This window comes from Gopherus evgoodei, chromosome 5 (genome assembly GCF_007399415.2).
Source record: "Gopherus evgoodei ecotype Sinaloan lineage chromosome 5, rGopEvg1_v1.p, whole genome shotgun sequence".
NCBI lineage: Eukaryota > Metazoa > Chordata > Testudines > Testudinidae > Gopherus > Gopherus evgoodei.
The window spans coordinates 54,851,603-54,872,699 of NC_044326.1; the positions used below are offsets into that span (position 1 = coordinate 54,851,603).

Consider the following 21,097-nt stretch of genomic DNA (forward strand, 5'->3'; position numbering starts at 1 on the left):
CATGCTCTCTCATTCCCACAGAATGAGCCCTTCCCCCAAAAACTAACTCATGCAAGAGAACACATAGGAGGCAAGGGCCATCCACGAGGAGCCCAAGTGCTTACATACTGAGGTAGGGTTCCCAGATCCCTCTCTGTTTCCTGGCAGTGTCTCCTCTGGAGGGTCTTCTCTGGCTACAGATGCTAGTAAAAAGTGGTATTGGACTCGTGGATCCACTGTTGAAAAGATTCAATGTGCACTGTGTGAATGAAGGGTTGGGCACAGAAGCTGTGGAAGCTACTGCAGTGAAGGACTGGGTTCCAAAAAGAAGGACAGTGGAGGAGACATCTCCTGCCCTGAAGTGAATTCCCACAAACACAAGAAGTATAATACTTCTGCATGTTGAGCTTTGTTTAATTTGGCCCATTAACTAATCCTCACAGAACTCTGTGAAGTAGGTAAGTATTATTTGCCTCAGTTTCCCCAACTCTGAAGCAGGGGTAGAGAGGTCTATCCCCCACCCCAGCAAATTAATATCAGAGCTGGGACAAGAGGTCAAGTGTTCTTGGATCCCAGTCTTGTTCTCAGTTCTCTAGACCAGAGGTTGCCAAACTATGGTCAATGGAGCACTTGCTTGTTAGAGGGTTGATTACCCCTTCTTAGTTGCAGCTACTAAAACAACATCAGAGGTGCCAAAAATGAATTAAAAAAACAAACTTTTATATTGTCATGTAATTAATTGCTATATTTGCCACCGGCATTTTATGGGATCACAAATGGGAAGGGGAGGAGTCCAGGAGTGTCATTAAAATCTGGCTAAGAAACACTTTGGGAATCTCTACATTAAACTAGAGATCTATGAAGTGAAACTATTTAAAATTGCCACCATATCTGAGTGTCTTTGTAAGTTTTGGTATAAACTCACCAACTTGTGTGTTTGCATGTGGTGGATGGTAGATACCAGCACAGTACAGGATCTGATAGCACTTCAGTTCTTCACATCCCACCCTTGTTCCATATTTGACACTGCATTTAGAAATTAATTATCTAAACAATAAAGCACTGGTAAATTGATGACATAGAAACATCAACTTCATCAACTCCGCTACGTACCTTCGTAAAGCTGAGCATACTGTGGGAACCCTGCTGCTCGTAGCCAATCACACGCTTCCTTGGCCTCAATTTCTAGAAGAGAAGAGGAGCAAAAACACCCTCTGGTTAGTCATTTGCAAAGCAAAAAGTTCTTTTATACCATTTCCTTTGCTACGGTTACAAAATAAGCATGTAAATATTCAGCAAAATCCTAGCTGAAGTATGGCTTATTATTCTTCAGGCTTTGTTGTTTTACGTTTGATTTGCTTTTCCTTTTGTGCAGGGGTGGCTCTAGGCACCAGCAAAACAAGCAGGTGCTTGGGGCGGCACATTACCAGGGGCGGCATAATGCTGGGGCCCAGGTCTTACCGGAGGCAGTGTCCTGGGCTAGATCCTGACCGCCTTGTTGTTCCGGTGCCGCCGGGGCTGTGTGGCAGGGCAGGGGGAGCCAGCTCAGTGGGGAGCATATCCCTGCCACGCTCCCACGCGCAGCCACCAGCCCCACTCAGGCAGGAGCCGGTAGCACAGCCTTGACCCAGTCACAGAATGCAGGGGATGGCGGTGGAACATGGTGATCAGGCAGGCTGCTCCTCCAGCACCGGCTGCGGGCTCCTCCTCAGCTTGCCTCCACCTCCGCTGCCTCCTCCCCCCTGCGCTGCCTCCCGCCCAGGGAGGACAGGGGAAGGGGAGCAGCAGCAGCAGCCTGGGCTGAGCCGAACTCATGCTGCTGCACAGGCTGAACCTGCAGCCGGCTCACGGGGGTCCTGGGGAGTGGGAGGCCCGGGCACACTGCCCTGAGATCACCAGCCACAGGCTGTTCTGCCTTGGGCTCCAGCAGCTGAACCCCACAGCTGCCCCAGCTTGCTCTGTGTGAGAGCTACAGGCAGTGCCCCCTGCCCAGCCGGCTCCATCCCCGGCCAACGCTGCCGGGTGACTGCCCAGGACTCTCGGGTGTTGCTGAGGCTGCCCCAAGCCAGGCTCCCCGGGGTCCACTGCTCTTCCAGCCATGGGGCCCTAGGCCCGTGTGGGAGCCGGGCCGCAGTCCTGCTCTCAGAGCCTCCTCACCTCCCTATGCTGCACAGCAAGATGTGGGATCGTGGGCAGGGCTGCTACAGCCATTTCAGACTGGGATTGGTGCCGGGGGAGTGAAGGTGATTGTGCCCTGGCAGTAGGGACTGGGCAGCCTCCTCCCCCGTCCCCCCACTGCTTGCTCCTGCTGGCACAGGGCTGCAACGCCCAGCTCCAGAGGGCAGCGTCAAGCCCCCAAGCATGCTCGCGGGGAAGAAGAGAGACAGGAGGCAGAGCTATTCGGTGTCTCCCACACAGCTCCAAGCCCCTCTGGCTACTTGGCAGCGACGGCCAGGCTGGGAAGCCCGCCAGCAGCACGACTTGGTCCGACCCGCACGGCCAACATGAGCCCTGGGGTTGGCGCTGACGTCCTGCCTACACCAAGGCCTCTGGTGCAGGGGCAGCCCTAGCTCTGCCCAGGCAGACACAGCCCAGTTCACTCCATTGCCGGCCCAGTGAGTAAATGAGTACACTAGTAGGAAATTGTAGTATTTCACTAACTACAAATTCTCTGTTTTCATTTTTGTTTTAATTTTAAACAGTCAAAAACAAGACAAAAACAAAAAACATTGAAAAGTGCAAATGTGTAAAAGGAAAAAAAAAGGGGGGGGGCGGGGAAGGAGGCGGCCTGTCATAAACAGATAGCTAAGGGTTAATGTCTCTTTCACCTGAAACACCTGACCAGAGAACCAATCAGGAAACTGGATTTTTTCAACTTGGGGTGGAGGGAATTGTGTCTCTGAGTCTTTTGTCTGTCTGCCTGTTTCCTCTGAGCTTTGGAGAAGTACTTTCTACTTTCTAGTCTTCTGTTTCTAAGTGTAAGGACAAAGAGATCAGATAGTAAGTTCTATGGTTTCTTTTCTTTGGTATTTGCATGAATATGAGTGCTGGGTGCTTTGATTTGTATTCTTTTTGAATAAGGCTGTTTATTCAATATTCTTTTAAGCAATTGACCCTGTGTTGTATCATCTTAATACAGAGAGAACATTTGTATTTTTTCTTTCTTTTTTATATAAAGTTTTCTTTTAAGACCTGTTGGAGTTTTTCTTTACTTCAGGGAAATTAAGTCTGTACTCACCAGGGAATTGGTGGGAGGAAGAAATCAAGGAGAGAGCTGTGTGTTGGATTGCTAGCCTGATTTGGCATTTCCTCTGGGTGAAGAGGAAAGTGCTTTTGTTCCAGGATTGGGAACGGAGAGGGGGAATCACTCTGCGTAGTTTCACAGAGCTTGTGTCTGGGTATCTCTCCAGGAGCATCTGGAGGGGGGAAGGGAAAAAGGATTATTTCCCTTTGTTGTGAGACTCAAGGGATTTGGGTCTTGGGGTCCCAGGGAAGGTTTTTCAGTGGGACCAGAGTGCCCCAAAACACTCTAATTTTTTGGGTGGTGGCAGCAGTACCAGGTCCAAGCTGGTAACTAAGCTTGGAGGTTTTCATGCTAACCCCCAAATTTTGGACGCTAAGGTCCAGAATCTGGGAATAAGGTTATGTCATGGTGGCAGTGGCGGGAGATAGACAGAATCCAGAAGCCAGTAGGAATATTATATTTTTCTTTTCTCTGCTAAGGGCTTTTTAGCAGAGAGAAACAGTTTGGTTTTAAAAGGGAACCAGAGAGAATTTTTTTTTTCTGCTCTCTCTAGCAGTTTGTGGTTTGCATGTTAAGCGAGAAGACTGTTGAGGGTCTTTTGTCATGCAATAGCCCTCCCATTAGGAGGCAAAGTACCAGCACTTATATGCATGCAAATAAAGTGGTTTTTCTGGTTTCCCTTAATTGAACATTAGCTAGAGAGAGAAAAGGAAAAAAGCACTGTTGCTAGGCAGACTTCAGGAGGCAACAGAGAGCCTGCAGTTCAGAAGATAAACACCGGAGGGCACCCCAACACAAGAAAACAGGAACCATGACTTCTAAGGCAAAGATTGACGCCGAAGAACAAATCAAAGAAGCTGAACACAGGCGACAGATGGAGATGAAAGAAAAGGAAGAAAGCATCAAACAGGCAGCCCAAGAGGCAGCACACAGAAGGAAACTAGAAGAAGATGAGTTGGCCCACAGAAGGAAGCAAGAAGAAGAAGATGCGGCCCACCGCCGAGACATGGAAAAACACCAAAAAGAAATGGAAAAACAACAAAAAGAGAATGAAGAGAAGGAAAAACAGAGAAAACATGAACTGGAGATGGCAAAAGCTGGGCTGCATGTGCCAGCCAACCCTAACAACCCGGCGCCAATTATTGCTCCACAGCACAGGAAATTTCCCACCTACAAGGCAGGTGATGACACCGAGGCCTTCTTGGAAAATTTTGAAAGAGCCTGTCTTGGGTACAGCATCCCCGAAGACCAGTACATGGTAGAATTAAGGCCACACCTCAGTGGACCTTTAGCAGAGGTGGCAGCTGAAATGCCTAAGCTGCAAATGAATGACTATAAACTTTTTCAAACCAAGGCCAGATACAGGATGGGGATAACCCCAGATCATGCCCGTCGGCGCTTCAGAACCCAAAAGTGGAAACCAGAGGTGTCATTTCCCAAACACGCCTACTACATTGCAAAAAACTATGAGGCCTGGTTAACAGGAAACAACATTCAAACCTTGGAAGAAGTGAACCTCCTCATACAAATGGAGCAGTTCTTGGATGGTGTTCCTGAAGACATCACACGGTACATACAAGATAAAAATCCCAAAACTATCGCTGAGGCGGGGGAGATTGGAGCCAAATGGATGGAACTGGCAGAAAGCAAAAAAGCTACTGTCAAGGGGAACGATTACCCCAGGGGGCACACAGACCATAAACCCTACAACCGAGGACAGCCAAAGACCCTCCATACCACCCAAGTAAAGCCACAGATACCCTACTCTTCAACCTCACCAGTCTCCAGTAACTCACCTCGGCCCAGTGACCCATCAGATGGAAGATGCTTTAAGTGTAATGAACTGGGACATATCAAGGCCAACTGTCCCAAGAACACCATGCGAGTGCAATTCATTACACCACCATCACACCAAAGATCCCCAGGCCCGGATGCCTCTCAAATACCCTTGGAGCGAAGGGAAAATTTGAGAGTGGGCGGAAAGAAGGTTACTGCGTGGAGAGACACGGGGGCACAAGTGTCAGCTATCCACCAATCCTTCGTTGACCCCAAATTCATCAACCCAAAGGCCAAAGTTACAATTTACCCCTTCATGTCACAAGCTGTAGACTTGCCTACAGCTCAACTGCCTGTCCAGTACAAAGGCTGGTCAGGAATGTGGACTTTTGCAGTCTATGACAATTATCCTATCCCCATGCTACTGGGGGAAGACTTGGCCAACCAGGTGAGGCGGGCCAAGAGAGTGGGAATGGTTACCCGTAGCCAAACCAGGCAAGCTTCCAGACCCATTCCTGTTCCTGAGCCGTCCACAGAAGCCCCGTCTGTGTTACCAAAGACCCAGACAGAGGTAGTGGACCCGGATTCCATGCCTACCACTGAAACAGCCACAGCATCTCCAGTCCCAGGCCCGGAACTGGAACAGCAACCAGCACCAGCAAGTGCAACCACATCTTCAAACTCAACGCCAGAGGGCGCCAGCGAGCCAGAACTGGCAGAAGCACACGACAGCCATACCCAAAAGGCTCAGCCAGAGCCTGAAATACCCTCAGGTGCACCAGCGGAGAGCGGTTCACCAGCAACGAAAACAACCCCATCACCTACATCGCTTCCAGAGGGACCAAGCCCAAGTCCACAGTCTGAGGAAGAACTGGTGACCCCAGCCTCAAGGGAACAGTTCCAGGCTGAGCAGGAAGCAGATGACAGCCTTCAGAAAGTGTGGGCGGCGGCACGGAGCACCCCACCGCCTCTCAGCTCTTCTAATCGATCCCGGTTTGGTATAGACCAAGGACTTTTATACAAGGAAATTCTTTCTGGTGGACACCGGGAAGAATGGCAGCCGCAAAAACAGTTGGTGGTTCCAACTAAGTACCGGGAGAAGCTCTTAAGCTTAGCCCATGATCATCCCAGTGGCCATGCTGGGGTGAACAGAACCAAGGACCGGTTGGGGAAGTCCTTCCACTGGGAGGGGATGGGCAAGGATGTTGCCAAGTATGTCCGGTCTTGTGAGGTATGCCAAAGAGTGGGTAAGCCTCAAGACCAGGTCAAGGCCCCTCTCCAGCCACTCCCCATAATTGAGGTCCCATTTCAGCGAGTAGCTGTGGATATTCTGGGCCCTTTCCCAAAAAAGACGCCCAGAGGAAAGCAGTACGTACTGACTTTAGTGGACTTTGCTACCCGATGGCCAGAAGCAGTAGCTCTAGGCAACACCAGGGCTAACACTGTGTGCCTGGCCCTAACAGACATCTTTGCCAGGGTAGGTTGGCCCTCTGACATCCTTACAGATTCGGGGTCTAATTTCCTGGCAGGGACCATGGGAAAACTGTGGGAAACTCATGGGGTGAATCACTTGGTTGCCACCCCGTACCACCATCAAACCAATGGCCTGGTGGAAAGGTTCAATGGAACTTTGGGGGCCATGATAAGAAAATTCATCAACGAATTCTCCAATAATTGGGACCTAGTGTTGCAGCAGTTGCTGTTTGCCTACAGGGCTGTACCACATCCCAGTTTAGGGTTTTCACCATTTGAACTTGTGTATGGTCACGAGGTTAAGGGGCCATTACAGTTGGTGAAGCAGCAATGGGAGGGGTTTACGCCTTCTCCAGAAACTAACATTCTGGACTTTGTAAGCAACCTACAAAGCACCCTCCGACACTCTTTAGCCCTTGCTAGAGAGAACCTAAAGGATGCTCAAAAAGAGCAAAAGGCCTGGTATGACAGACATGCCAGAGAACGTTCCTTCAAGGTAGGAGACCAGGTTATGGTCTTGAAGGCGCAACAGGCCCATAAGATGGAAGCATCATGGGAAGGGCCATTCACGGTCCAAGAGCGCCTGGGAGCTGTAAACTACCTCATAGCATTTCCCAATTCCTCACTAAAGCCTAAAGTGTACCATGTTAATTCTCTCAAGCCTTTCTATTCCAGAGACTTACAGGTTTGTCAGTTTACAGTCCAGGGAGATGATGCTGAGTGGCCTGACGGTGTCTACTACGACGGGAAAAAAGACGGTGGCGTGGAAGAGGTGAACCTCTCAACCACCCTGGAACGTCTGCAGCGGCAACAAATCAAGGAGCTGTGCACTAGCTTCGCCCCATTGTTCTCAGCCACCCCAGGACGGACTGAACGGGCATACCACTCCATTAATACAGGTAATGCTCACCCAATCAGAACCCCACCCTACCGGGTGTCTCCTCATGCCCAAGCTGCTATAGAACGGGAGATCCAGAACATGCTACAGATGGGTATAATCCGCTCATCTACCAGTGCATGGGCATCTCCAGTGGTTCTGGTACCCAAACCAGATGGGGAAATACGCTTCTGCGTGGACTACCGTAAGCTAAATGCTGTAACTCGTCCGGACAACTATCCAATGCCACGTACTGATGAGCTATTGGAAAAGTTGGGACGTGCCCAGTTCATCTCTACAATAGACTTAACCAAGGGGTACTGGCAAGTACCGCTAGATGAACCTGCCAAGGAGAGGTCAGCATTCGTCACCCATGCGGGGGTGTATGAATTCAATGTCCTTCCTTTCGGCCTTCGAAATGCACCCGCCACCTTCCAGAGGCTGGTAGACGGTCTACTAGCTGGACTGGGAGAATTTGCAGTTGCCTACCTCGATGATGTGGCCATTTTTTCAGACTCCTGGCCCGAACACCTACTACACCTGGAAAAGGTCTTTGAGCGCATCAGGCAGGCAGGACTAACTGTTAAGGCCAAAAAGTGTCAAATAGGCCAAAACAGAGTGACTTACCTGGGGCACCAGGTGGGTCGAGGAACCATAAACCCCCTACAGGCCAAGGTGGATGCTATCCAAAGTGGCCTGTCCCAAGGTCAAAGAAACAGGTCCAATCCTTCTTAGGCTTGGCCGAATACTACAGGCGATTTGTACCACACTACAGCCAAATCGCTGCCCCATTGACCGACCTAACCAAAAAGACCCAGCCAAATGCCGTTAAGTGGACTAATGAGTGTCAAAAAGCCTTTACCCAGCTTAAGGCAACGCTCATGTGTGACCCTGTACTCAGGGCCCCGGATTTTGACAAACCATTCCTAGTAACCACAGATGCATCTGAGCGTGGTATAGGAGCAGTGCTCATGCAGGAAGCAACAGATCACAACTTCCATCCTGTCGTGTTTCTCAGCAAGAAACTGTCTGAGAGGGAAAGTCACTGGTCAGTCAGTGAAAAGGAATGCTATGCCATTGTGTACGCCCTGGAAAAGCTACGCCCATATGTTTGGGGACGGCGGTTCCAACTACAAACTGACCATGCTGCACTAAAGTGGCTTCATACTGCCAAGGGGAACAACAAGAAACTTCTTCGGTGGAGTTTAGCTCTCCAAGATTTTGATTTTGAAATTCAACACATCACAGGAGCTTCTAACAAAGTTGCTGATGCACTCTCCCGTGAGAGTTTCCCAGAGTCCAGTAGTTAAAAAGTGTTCTTAAAATGTAAAAGTCTGTTAGTTATATACTTAGTAGTATATGTAAAGGTGCATGTGTTGTATTAATCTGTTTATTTTCAAGTTCTAGAAGGAAATTGCCGCCAGTGAGCTTCCCCACTGTCTGCAATTTGGGGGGCGTGTCATAAACAGATAGCTAAGGGTTAATGTCTCTTTCACCTGAAACACCTGACCAGAGAACCAATCAGGAAACTGGATTTTTTCAACTTGGGGTGGAGGGAATTGTGTCTCTGAGTCTTTTGTCTGTCTGCCTGTTTCCTCTGAGCTTTGGAGAAGTACTTTCTACTTTCTAGTCTTCTGTTTCTAAGTGTAAGGACAAAGAGATCAGATAGTAAGTTCTATGGTTTCTTTTCTTTGGTATTTGCATGAATATGAGTGCTGGGTGCTTTGATTTGTATTCTTTTTGAATAAGGCTGTTTATTCAATATTCTTTTAAGCAATTGACCCTGTGTTGTATCATCTTAATACAGAGAGAACATTTGTATTTTTTCTTTCTTTTTTATATAAAGTTTTCTTTTAAGACCTGTTGGAGTTTTTCTTTACTTCAGGGAAATTAAGTCTGTACTCACCAGGGAATTGGTGGGAGGAAGAAATCAAGGAGAGAGCTGTGTGTTGGATTGCTAGCCTGATTTGGCATTTCCTCTGGGTGAAGAGGAAAGTGCTTTTGTTCCAGGATTGGGAACGGAGAGGGGGAATCACTCTGCGTAGTTTCACAGAGCTTGTGTCTGGGTATCTCTCCAGGAGCATCTGGAGGGGGGAAGGGAAAAAGGATTATTTCCCTTTGTTGTGAGACTCAAGGGATTTGGGTCTTGGGGTCCCAGGGAAGGTTTTTCAGTGGGACCAGAGTGCCCCAAAACACTCTAATTTTTTGGGTGGTGGCAGCAGTACCAGGTCCAAGCTGGTAACTAAGCTTGGAGGTTTTCATGCTAACCCCCAAATTTTGGACGCTAAGGTCCAGAATCTGGGAATAAGGTTATGTCACGGCCAAATTTTTTTTGCTTGAGGCAGCAAAAAAATTAGAGCCGGCCCTGCTTTTGTGACCAAACACATCTTGGATATTGGAGCTATACTAATACTCATCTCATATTTACAAGGTGCTCAATGCTAATATTTAAATAAACAAACAGATAAATGCTGGTGGTATTATGGACAATTCTGTGCAGGTTTTGTTAAAGCCAGAAGAAACTGGGGTATAATCAACGTGAACAGCATTAATTCAATAAATTGTGCAATCTCTTGGCACAGCTATTCTCTCTAGTTAGAAATACCTAATAAAGCTTATAATACCCTTTTGCTGTGCTTTAACATCATGTAGATAATACTGATAGACCAAAAGCCTAAGAACAACTGACACGTGCTGCAGCTCACTCAAGCTTATATTTACTACCCAGTTAAAACTGAGTAGCACTGGAGGTATCCAAGCCATTTATGAGTTACTCGGTTTGTAAGCAAATTATTCTCCCTGTCAATAACCTAGTCCCAGATTTGGACCTTAGCGTCCAAAATATGGAGGTTAGCATGAAAACCTCCAAGCTTAGTTACCAGCTTGGACCTGGTACTGCTTCCACCACCCAAAAAATTAGAGTGTTTTGGGGCACTCTGGTCCCCCCAAAAACCTTCCCTGGGGACCCCAAGACCCATATCCCTTGAGTCTCACAACAAAGGGAAATAAACCTTTTCCCTTCCCCCCCCTCCAGGTGTTCCTGGAAAGAGACACCGAAGTAAGCTTCGTGAATTTAAACAGAGGGATTCCACCCTCCCCGTTCCCAGCCTTGGAAAACAGAAGTACCGAGAGTTAATCTCTCTTTCCCCCCCTCACCCAGAGGGTATGCAAAGTCAGGCTAGTAAATCTAACACACACAGATTTTCCTCTGACTTCTTCCTCCCACCAATTCCCTGGTGAGTACAGACTCAATTTCCCTGAAGTCCCTCACTAAAGAAAAACTCCAACAGGTCTTAAAAGAAAGCTTTATATAAAAAGAAAGAAAAATACATACAAATGGTCTCTCTGTATTAAGGTGACAAATACAGGGTCAATTGCTTAAAAGAAATATTGAATAAACAGCCTTATTCAAAAAGAATACAATTCAAAGCACTCCAGCAACTATAGACATGTAAATACAAAAGAAAAACCCAACTTTGTACTCACAACTTGGAAACATAAGATTAGAAAGCAGGAAATAGAAAAATCCTCCTCATAGCTGAGAGAGATTCAGGCAGAAGACAAAGAACTCAGACACAAACTTCCCTCCACCCAGAGTTGAAAAAATCCGGTTTCCTGATTGGTCCTCTGGTCAGGTGCTTCAGGTTACTTTTTTTTCAGGTGAAAGAGACATTAACCCTTAGCTATCTGTTTATGACACTCCCTAACTAACTTTTTCTTGCCCTCCACTCAAAAATACCAGTACTTTGCAAAATGAAATCATTCACAAATATGCACATGACACTGGGAGAAAGGAAATGTATATACACATTACATATTATATTTTCTTGTCAAGCATGTCAATATATCTAATTAATTTGGGTTCTTTATCCCAGAAGAAATAGAGAAGTTAATGTCCTGATAGGTCACAAGCCAGAAGAATGTAATGGCTGTTAAGTTCAGCTCCAGAAGAGCATCATTTATGGATAAATCAGAACTGTATGGCGCTAGAAGAGTTCTCTTTCAACTGACAAAAGAATCTGAATCTAGTTTTGCTCTTCCAAACGGTCGGGAAAATGATAAATTGGGAAATATTTTAGTATCCTGCTTAGAACTGATTGTAGTTAGGAAGTAATAGGAGAACTAAAAAGACAGTATTGGTAATGCATGCTCTCCATAGCAAACTGTTGCAGCTTATTAACAAAAGAATCAAAGAACAGGATTCTTACTAAGTTTGGTTAACCAGAAAGCCAAACTTAAAAATTCAGCAAATAGTGGTGATTTACTGAAGCATTCTCTTGTATCAGAGACTTCAAATTTATGGTCCATTTTTACTAAAAGAGATTAATCTCAAATTGATTAAGTTGGGCAAGTGGGGAAAAAAATCAAAGCCAATTGCTTGATGTTGAAGATAATGTGCAGAGATCACTTGCCTTTTTAAGCTCTGCATATAAGCACTGCAAACCTAATAGGGTACAGAAAAGCACTGTCTTTGCTTTAGCTTTTACAATAATAGTAATACAGAAATAAGAATCTGAAACTTATTGGTGTGGGAGGGGGAGGAGAAAATAAACTAACTCCTATTACTGTCCAGTCCTGTGCTGTTCCAGAGCTGTTCTAATACATGTGAAGTATTTGGCTCTTTAACATTTTACTTGATCAAACAGGTGGTGAGCAATCAGAAATTCTTAATGTTTATCCGACCTTGACTACATTCAGACTTCTTGATGGGCCAGAACAAAAAGGCTTAATTAGACACAAGTGACTAGACAATTTTGCCACCTACTTTGACTAGATACCATTGCTATCAGTACATGCCTGGAGTTTAATACAGTTGCTTCAGAATATGAGTTACAGCACATAGGTCTGGTAGCAGTGAATTTAAAAAATGATGTCTCACTTGCATACTTAAAATCACAGTATGATTTTGGCACACATTATAAAATATTCCTAATATGCACAGAAAAGAAATGGTGAGCCTCTTTTGAGTCTCCAAAATGACAATTAGCATAGCATAACATCATTCATTTCACTTACTCCGAGCTTCCAGATATATTGCAGAATTAAAAGAGTAAGAGTTCTCTGTTTTGCTGAACATAGAATACTGCTGCTCTACTAAGATACACATCCAAATCAAGACTCTAAGGAGAGCCAAAGCACAACAGTCAATATAAACAAACAGTAAGAAATCCCTGCTCACTAACAAAGACAGGCAAGTATTTGTGCAACTTGTGTTTGTTTCATCTTCGGACTAAGGGACCACATGAGAACAAGCACGTACAGCCACATCCACCCAGCTATTCAAACAAAAAAACCAAAAACCAAAAACAAAAAACAAAAAACACAAACCTTCATTTCCAACTGTAAAGCATAAGAAACTTGGGGCTTTACTCAGACCTGGATTTTAATTTAGGCAGAGTCCCATGGTATGTGAAAGGATGCTGAGAGAAATCCCTCCCCAAGTTATTTCAAGACTCTGGTCTTGCTAAGGGCATGAAAGGCAACAACATCATATTAATGGCCTCAGAAAAAAGCGGTTCAGATGCAATGACATTAAATGATTAATCTGAAATAAATTCTTGAAAATACTTCAAGAACCCAGTGGTTGCAATATTTCTCATTTTTATAGGTTAGATCCTGCAGTATTAATTGGATTCGATGGAAGTTTTGCCTGGATTTTAAAGGTATTTAGGTGCCCACAGATGTAGATAGGCACCTAGTGGAAATTACAAAAGGATCAATGGAAGTTAAGAGCCTAGGATTCAGATTTTATAAGATATTTAGGCACTGGAGATCTCAGCATTGTAACTTTTAACTGATTTGGGAGCCTAAATCTCATTTTTCAAAAGGTATTTAGGCACTAAGAAAGCTAAATTCTATTCTGTCAATTCCTGTCAATGAAATTGTGGCTCCTCAGTGCCTAAATCACCCTTGAACATTAAATTTAGACTCCTAAATCGGGTAGGTGCTGCAGTACTGAGGGCAGCAACACCTAAATACCTTTCAAAATCTGGCCTCTAGTTATACTTGGTTTTCCCACAACAGTAGGAGAACTGTTATAAAGCACCTGAGTGCCTCTAAATCAAACAGGTTACAATAATCTATGATGGATGTGAGATACCACCAAATGTTTAATGGCAGCATTCATTTAACCCAGACACTGTGCTATCCCAAATCTATCTCAAAGCATTCTGGGAAGCTATGGACCAGTTCCTTGGCCCCTGTTCCAACTGTTTTGCACTGCAAGTCAGCTGGAAAGCTGCCCTAAAAAGGAAAACCAGGGATTCCTCTGACGTAGTGGAGTAGCTGGCTCTATGCCACCTACTCCTACCATTCTGCAAAGAGCAGGTCAGGGAGGAGCATGTAGGTGGTGAAGCTGAGTGAACAGCATTCCAGCAGATCCTTGGCTGACGGAGTGGTTCCTATAGGACAGCTCCAGCTGGCATAACTTAGATCTGCCCTTAGAATGCTCTAAGTAACGTCTGGGACTCTCATTACAGTTGGCCCAGGATCAGAGGAATAGAAAGGTGGCTTAGGAGGCATCTGTCCCCGTCTCAGCATAGCTAGGCTCTATCAGCTAGAGGATGACAAGCAATATATAACATGAACTTCTATTCAAAGAGATTTAAATACCAGGCTTTACAGGGATATTGCACAGCATGAGAATCCAGTATATAGTTTGTGCTGAATAAACAGTTTATTAAACTGCTGATAACAGATCAGTTTCACTGCGTTGCAAAGCTCATTGTCTTACAGAATAATGACTAAACAGATGGAGAGCAGCCACTCCTGCCACAAATGAAGTGGGAGCCTTGTGGGAAAATAAAAGGTTTTAGTTAAAAATCAGTGTGAAACAGCCAGGGTATTTTCTCCTGGGCTGAGGACAACTAAAGTCCAGGCCCACTTTGCCCAGAACAGTTTCTCCTCCCAGTCAGAATGATCACTCCTCAGGCTCTAGGCATATCCAGCTCCCCTGGCCTCATACCCAGATGGAGGTGAAAGGTGAGTCCAGACGAGTGCTTGTCAGAGAAGTGTGTGGATGGATACGTCAGTGCCTGTCTGGGTGCTGGGGCACAAAGACAAAATGAAAAGAAGGCCCTGATGGGAATGGCCACTGGGATGATGCTGATGGCAGCAGCTTTCTGGAGGCAGCTGCTGAAGGCAGAGGGACACCTGGGGCCCTGCTTCCACATCTCTACCTGAGCCCAGAAAATCCAGGTTACAGGCCAGAGCCCTGGTTATAAATGGATTTCTGAGCATATTGTTGATGAGGGCTATCTTAAGTAGAAAAGGGACATCAGCAGGGACACGGGGAGGGAGGGAACTTACACAAATGATTTGAAATTATCTGTCAATCTGCTTTAGTGACACTTGTGTATAGAAGCCCTAGCTTGTAACCTAATTTTCAATCTGCTTTAATTGTCCTTTAATACAGTTTTCCCATGATTATTAAATGTGTACTAACGCTGGTTGGAAATTGTTTTACAACAGTGGTGGGCAACCTGTGGCCCACCGCTTCCCACAGCTCCAATTGGCCAGGAACGGCGAGCTGTGGGGGGCCATGCCTGCAGACTGTTAACATCAGCAAAATGTCTTGTGACCCACAATCAGATTACCCTGATGGGCCACATGCAGCCTGCAGGTTGCCCACCACCGGTTTACAATCTGACAGACAAGTGCAGCTCCTGTACTGCTCATGTCGCAAGGATGTGCCAGTTCCTTTTTAAAGTAAGAAGTCTGCCACTAGCAAGAGATTCAAATGCTCATGTCAATAAAAACCATTATTTTAGGAGTACAAAATTCAGTATTTTCCCATGGCAAGAAATATGTGAACTTACATGTGGCCCTTCAGACAGAATCTGCCCTGTGCTACTTCTCTTCAAGCAATGGAAAGCTTTTGGTGTGAAAAACATTTTTTAAATTTCCCAATACACAAGAAATTATTTTAGAAACTAAAAATACAAAGGAAACACAATGAAGTCTTTATTCTTGGTCTTTCTATCAGCAAAACAGCAGGCAAATGTGTTAAGGAGGAAACAGGAAATTTTTATTAGACTAACAAATAAAACTGTTTCCATTTCACAGAGCAGACCTATACATTTAAATTAAGGTTAGGAGTTCCTTTCGTGTGGGGCTGGGAATCATTAGGCCACTTTTACACATTTCCTAGGGTGCTAAGATGACCCAGTCCTCCTCCAAAGCAGTAAATACGAACAGAAATTCTTAACCCTCCCTTCATTTTATTTAACTTCAATGTCTTGATTCCTTAAGATGAGAGTGTGCAATACTAAAGCATCGGGGCAAAATCCCTTAATTCTCATATCATTTGACACTGTGATTTCAAAATAGAATGCTCAAGAGGTCTACAGACTTTGCTTTGTTGGTACCAGATTATAAAAACCAAAACTGTATATATCCTGATGCAGAAGTTGATTTCTTTTTAACAGGAAAATTCTCAACAGTTACCATCTATTTGAACACAGGTAAGAAAAAGTATTTTGATCTATCCAAAACTCCCAAATGGCTTTCAGGTTTTTATAATTCCCATGAATCCATGAACTTTCAGCAAAGGTTTACACACTGGTACTTTTGCAGCCCCATGCAACAAAGGTGCAAACATCATACACCTGCAGAAAGACATAAATCAGCTCCCTTTTAAGCACCAAATAGAATGTAAGCAATTATTCCAAGCAGATGGTTTCCCCTGACCTGAACTCAGACACTCTATGGTCTTATTGGCTCCTTTAAAAGTCAGTGAAGCTCTGCTTATCACTCCTTTTGGCTGCCTCAGGGTGGCTGGTTTTACAGAGCTGCTATGAAGTAGAACAGAATCACCGCTGTTTAATATAAGCGGATCTCACCAAAAGCTTGGCTTTGCTGTTGAGATCAGAGTCTGGAACACAAATACTTGGGGAAGCTGTGGGAAAAAAAACCACTTCCTCTTTCAAAATTAGAACTATTAGTCTGCTCATGGATTAAGGACTCCCTTTCCTGCCCCGAAAAATATTTTTTGCAAAAAATAGTTAACAAAATAACCTTCATGGACTAGCTACCATAAGAGACCTGTGCAAGGATGTACATTAACCAAAACTTAACTCCCTCACGACTCCTAGTGATGTCAGATACTAGAACTGATGTCACAATTACTTCAATACACAGAATTCTCTAAGGTACTGGATTTAATATTGCATGGATGCAGTACAGAGGGATTCTGCTCCCCGCAGTTCTCCCATTAAAATTGTTAGCATTGTAATTTTTGGCACAGTTTTGGAAAGTTTCTGGTCAGTACCAAACCAGTGTCTTGAACTATTCAAGAAGCTCTGAACTGTTACTTTGCAGAGGCTCATACTCTGAAAGAAGATGTCCCATGTTAATGCCTGTCCCTCTTAGGATGCAAAATGACAATCCCAGTGAAATTTGGAAAGCAAATATTTTTCTGCGTATTAGAATTACATTCCTGTCAAATCTTATGAAGTTACATCATGGATCCAACATCAGGTTTGGTCAGACCATTCTAACACTACTGGTGGTTTCCATTCTAAAGTTACCTTTCAGGCCACGACCACCACACCCACAAATTCTCTTTCATAACCTCAGATAAAATTCTCAAAACTAAACAGTCCTTAGTATGAACGCAGCAGAGGAATTATTAGTTCAGTGCTGCACACCTTCCAAGAAAGCAACATTAGTTTTTGGCAAGTGTCAACAGTTAAAAAAAAATAAAAACCAAAATGTATACAAATGAAAAAAAAAATCAGTATTTTGTTATCATAGTTATCTTAATATAAATGTTGAAATTTGTTAAAAATTTCAATGAACATTCAAACAAAAAATAATTCTGAAAAACCCGACAAAGTTTCTTGCTCAAAGATTGATTTTAATAGTTTTAAATCAATTATTATAACAGTGATAGAACAATAGAGTTAAACTTAATTATACTGTGTCCCTTTTATTGTAGGTGTGCACTACTGATAACTTTTTAAAACACCATGGGCCAAATTCACCCCTGGTTAATACTATTGACATTGGATGAATTTGGTCCTTGTGTTTAATTTGCTGGGTCTGAGGAAAAGCTAAAAATACAGCCTTTCCTGCAGGTTCCTCCCTCTTCTGCATCTTCAAAAACACACAAGAAATTTTGCAAAATGACTATTGTAATATACCCTTGAATTTCACTTTGCTTCAACCTATTTTGATCTACATTCAGCTGGGGTGTGTGTCAATCTTCATTTAATTCTGCATACTTCAATAGTCGAGTCAAACTAATAACGATGCCTGTACAGATTTCTTTGATTTTCACTATATTTCTTGCCAAACACTTTTGAAAAAAAAATGTGTAAGGTCTTTGAAAGGGATGATGTGTGGCACCACCTCCTTTCCCTTCCTCAGATTAGCAATGCCTGGGGTTTTTGAACAAACATGCTGCTTTCTAATAATAAAAGCCCTAGAAGGAGAAGAAAAAAAATCCCACTCAAATATTCCTCGATGACTTGATGACAACTGAAAAACACTCTTCTTGTGTTATTGACTGGCTGTGTGTCAAGCACTGGAGGGGATTTTCAAGTTATGGAGATATTTGGAACCCTGTAGCAAGGCTCTAATTATGCTGTTCATGTTATGTATAAACCACATCACATTTGGAGAAGCAACAGAAAATGTGTGGAATTCATTGTGGTAATAGAGGGAGAAGAGAGAAGAATGAAAGGAACCAGATTTTTAGGATCCTCCTTTGGGATCCTCCATTGATGTTTTCTCTGAAAGCCTGAGTACAGTTTTTAAAACAGAATTTTTTATAAAGATACCAGCCCCCCACTACTTATTCAGAGTTAGAGTGAGCAGCTCATTTCTATAGCTGGTGCTTTAAAGTTTATTTACTTGCATAATGACAACAGCCAAATTTTAACATTAGTTTCCAAATTCACGAACCCATCTCTGTTTCTTAGCTCCATTTATTTTTTCCTACAAATTATACCAAGATAAATCATATAATAGTTTTATTGCATATTGATAATAGCAAGCAACACAAAATATAATATTGACCTCATGCATCAAACTCTGATTCATGATCAAAATTCTCTTTTCCAAAGTCCTTGGTATATAAAATTATTTCAAAAGTTTTTCAGGCCAGTCTCTCTCTCTCTCTCTTTAAAAAAAGGGACATGGATTAGCAAAGAAAAGGAAACTGATTTTAACGTAAAATTTTCAGTTTCATTTAAGACCTGATCCAAAGGCCACTGAAATCAGTCTTTCCATCACTTCAAAGGGCTTTGGATCAGGTGCTAGCCTAGAGCAATCCTTGTTTTCAGAAGTGCAAGGGCATAAAGGTAAGTAATCTCATTATGGTCTATCTCCATCTCCTTCCCCACAGATTCTGACCATGACTGGGAACAATCAAGCTCTTAATGGTTTATGTGATCTTCCTACATGTGGATAAAAATAATAAAACCTGGCATCGCCAAAAATGATCACTTTCTTTCCAACCTATTAAAAGTAAACCAACTACATATCAGTTTGCCCCACTGACAAATTTGAAAGTAGAGTGTGGGGTGGGCGGGGAGAAATATCATCATTGCTGGTATTTTGGCACTACTCACTGAAGATTACAGGCCACTCACCTGTACATATTGTTTCTTTTATAAAGATTATGCACAAAACCTGCAAGCATGAATATGTTTCCTCTGCCTAATCCTTAATTCAACACAGATTTATTAGCAGTGAAGAAATCAGAGAAGACCATTTTATCCTCCTTGAGACACTGTCAACATACACCACAACTCACCATAAAGCAGTACACCAGGAACATCAGTGATTCACATATGTTTATTGCATGTTGGCCACATTAACAGTGTACATCCCTCCCTTCACACGAAGAGGGCATGAAAACAAATTAAAATATGGTGTAATCTGATGTACACTCCAACGCTGTAAATAACCAAAACCAAAATTTATTTAACAACTTTGTTTAGAATGGATTATTATAATTTGTATGTTTTCTTTACAATGAACTATTGTGTTCATGTGCTAAAAAGGTTCTCCTCTCCCTGAGATTTTAAGGAAGGGCTATCCAATGAGCATCCATGTGAGGTATGGAAAAAAATTTGAACATTTCAATTTTTATCTGGCCTGACTATTGATAGAACGATAGTATAGGGCAGTGGTGGGCAATCCGCTGGCAGGCTGCGAGACAGTGTTTACATTGACCGCAGACATGACCGCCCGGAGCTCCCAGTGGGTGAGCTTCGCCGTTCCCGGCCAATGGGAGCTGTGGGAAGCAGCGGCCAGCCTGCACTGCTTCCTGCAGCTCCCATTGGCCAGGAACAGTGAACTGCAGCTATTGGGAGCTGCGGGCGGCCATGCCTGCAGATGGTCAATGTAAACACCATCTTGCGGGCTGCATACGGCCCACAGGCCGCAGGCTGCCTACCACTGACATAAGATGATGGCGTGCAAAGAATTATTAAGGAGGAAAACACCAGACAATCACCTCTTGTGCTTTGCCAGCCAAAGGAGCCATGCTGGCAGGTTCCAGAGTGAGAAACATCCAATCTTTCTCAAAGGAACTTGGAGTAAAAGTGGAGAAGAACAAGTGGATGGAGGGAGTAGAAAACCTAATCCCTCTTCTCCACCCCCACAAAAATGCCTGCTTACTATGGCATCTGGACATGCACTGCAAGTCCAGCAACAGACCTGCCCCCCAAACATCCCAACCTACAAGATCCATAAACCTGCATAGTGTAGGCCAAGATTAAACCAAGAACTTGTACTGCAAGCAAAAGGTCAGCAAGCAAACTCAGGCGAGCAGGAGCGAACGAGTCCCACAGCCATAGAGCCTCCACTGAGAATGCCTGCGTCAGAGCTCAAGACTTCAAATCTGGAGACCACTGAAAGCAGCCCCCAGCTGATTTCAACTGTCACAATGACTCAGAAGAGAAGTATCTGCGCTCTAGCTAGTCAGGTCTCACTCCACCTGTCTTCAGCCTTGCCAATATAGGGGCTATTATATGAGTGTACAGGGACTAGCCTAGTGGGGCCTCAATCCCCAGACTGGGCCTGTAGGTGTCAGTAAAATATAAATTCATAATACTAGTCATGCATTATCACACAATCTTTAACTATGTAGTCACATACTACTCCCCTCCCTCCATACATGATCAGCAGAATTTGAAGCCAGGCCCTTCATATCTACAGCAGAGACCTCTTCCATTTTGGTTATACTTTATTCTCAATGGGGACTAGCCCCTAGCAGGGAACACCACACACTTTGCCAATGGCTTATACAACTATTCGTGAGACTGTGGATATCAGGATTCCATTTCTTTGTCTAGAAGAAGTTTGTGAGCTAGTGGTTAGAGCAATGCTTGGGGATAGGCCAGCCAAGCACACATTTTTGCCGCATTCATTCTGAAAAGTAGCATAGCTGAGTGGACAAGACTTAGTTCTGTTAGGTCTCTATTCCCACTTCTGACAGAAATGCTCAACAGTAAGTGTTTTGAAGAAATATAAACACCTGTCAATGGAAGAGATGAGCTTTGAAATTATGGCTTCCTGGCTCCCAGCTGGGTGACCACTCCTTAAAACAAAGGCTATTTGGACAGTAACTCTTCTGGCTTAGTGGTACTGCAACACAAGGAGGCTGATTCACCCAGAATATGGCACATACTGTGAAATCCAGGACCCTTGAAAGGTCTGGGCCCTAAACCATACGTATGTTAGGGCTTCAGTATTTTAAATTAGTGTTTGGTGCAACCACTCCCATTACCTAAAATGTC

General features: G+C 44.1%; 1 protein-coding gene across 4 annotated transcripts in view; it reads right to left on the bottom strand.

Annotated features, from left to right (window-relative positions):
• Positions 1-21,097, bottom strand: part of DLC1 (DLC1 Rho GTPase activating protein) — a 369,474-nt gene that overhangs the window by 34,695 nt on the left and 313,682 nt on the right. For all 4 annotated transcript variants that reach the window (XM_030564195.1, XM_030564196.1, XM_030564198.1 and 1 more), the window contains one exon: positions 1,093-1,164. In XM_030564195.1, coding sequence (XP_030420055.1) covers positions 1,093-1,164 — 72 coding nt within the window. The remainder of the gene's footprint in view (positions 1-1,092; positions 1,165-21,097) is intronic.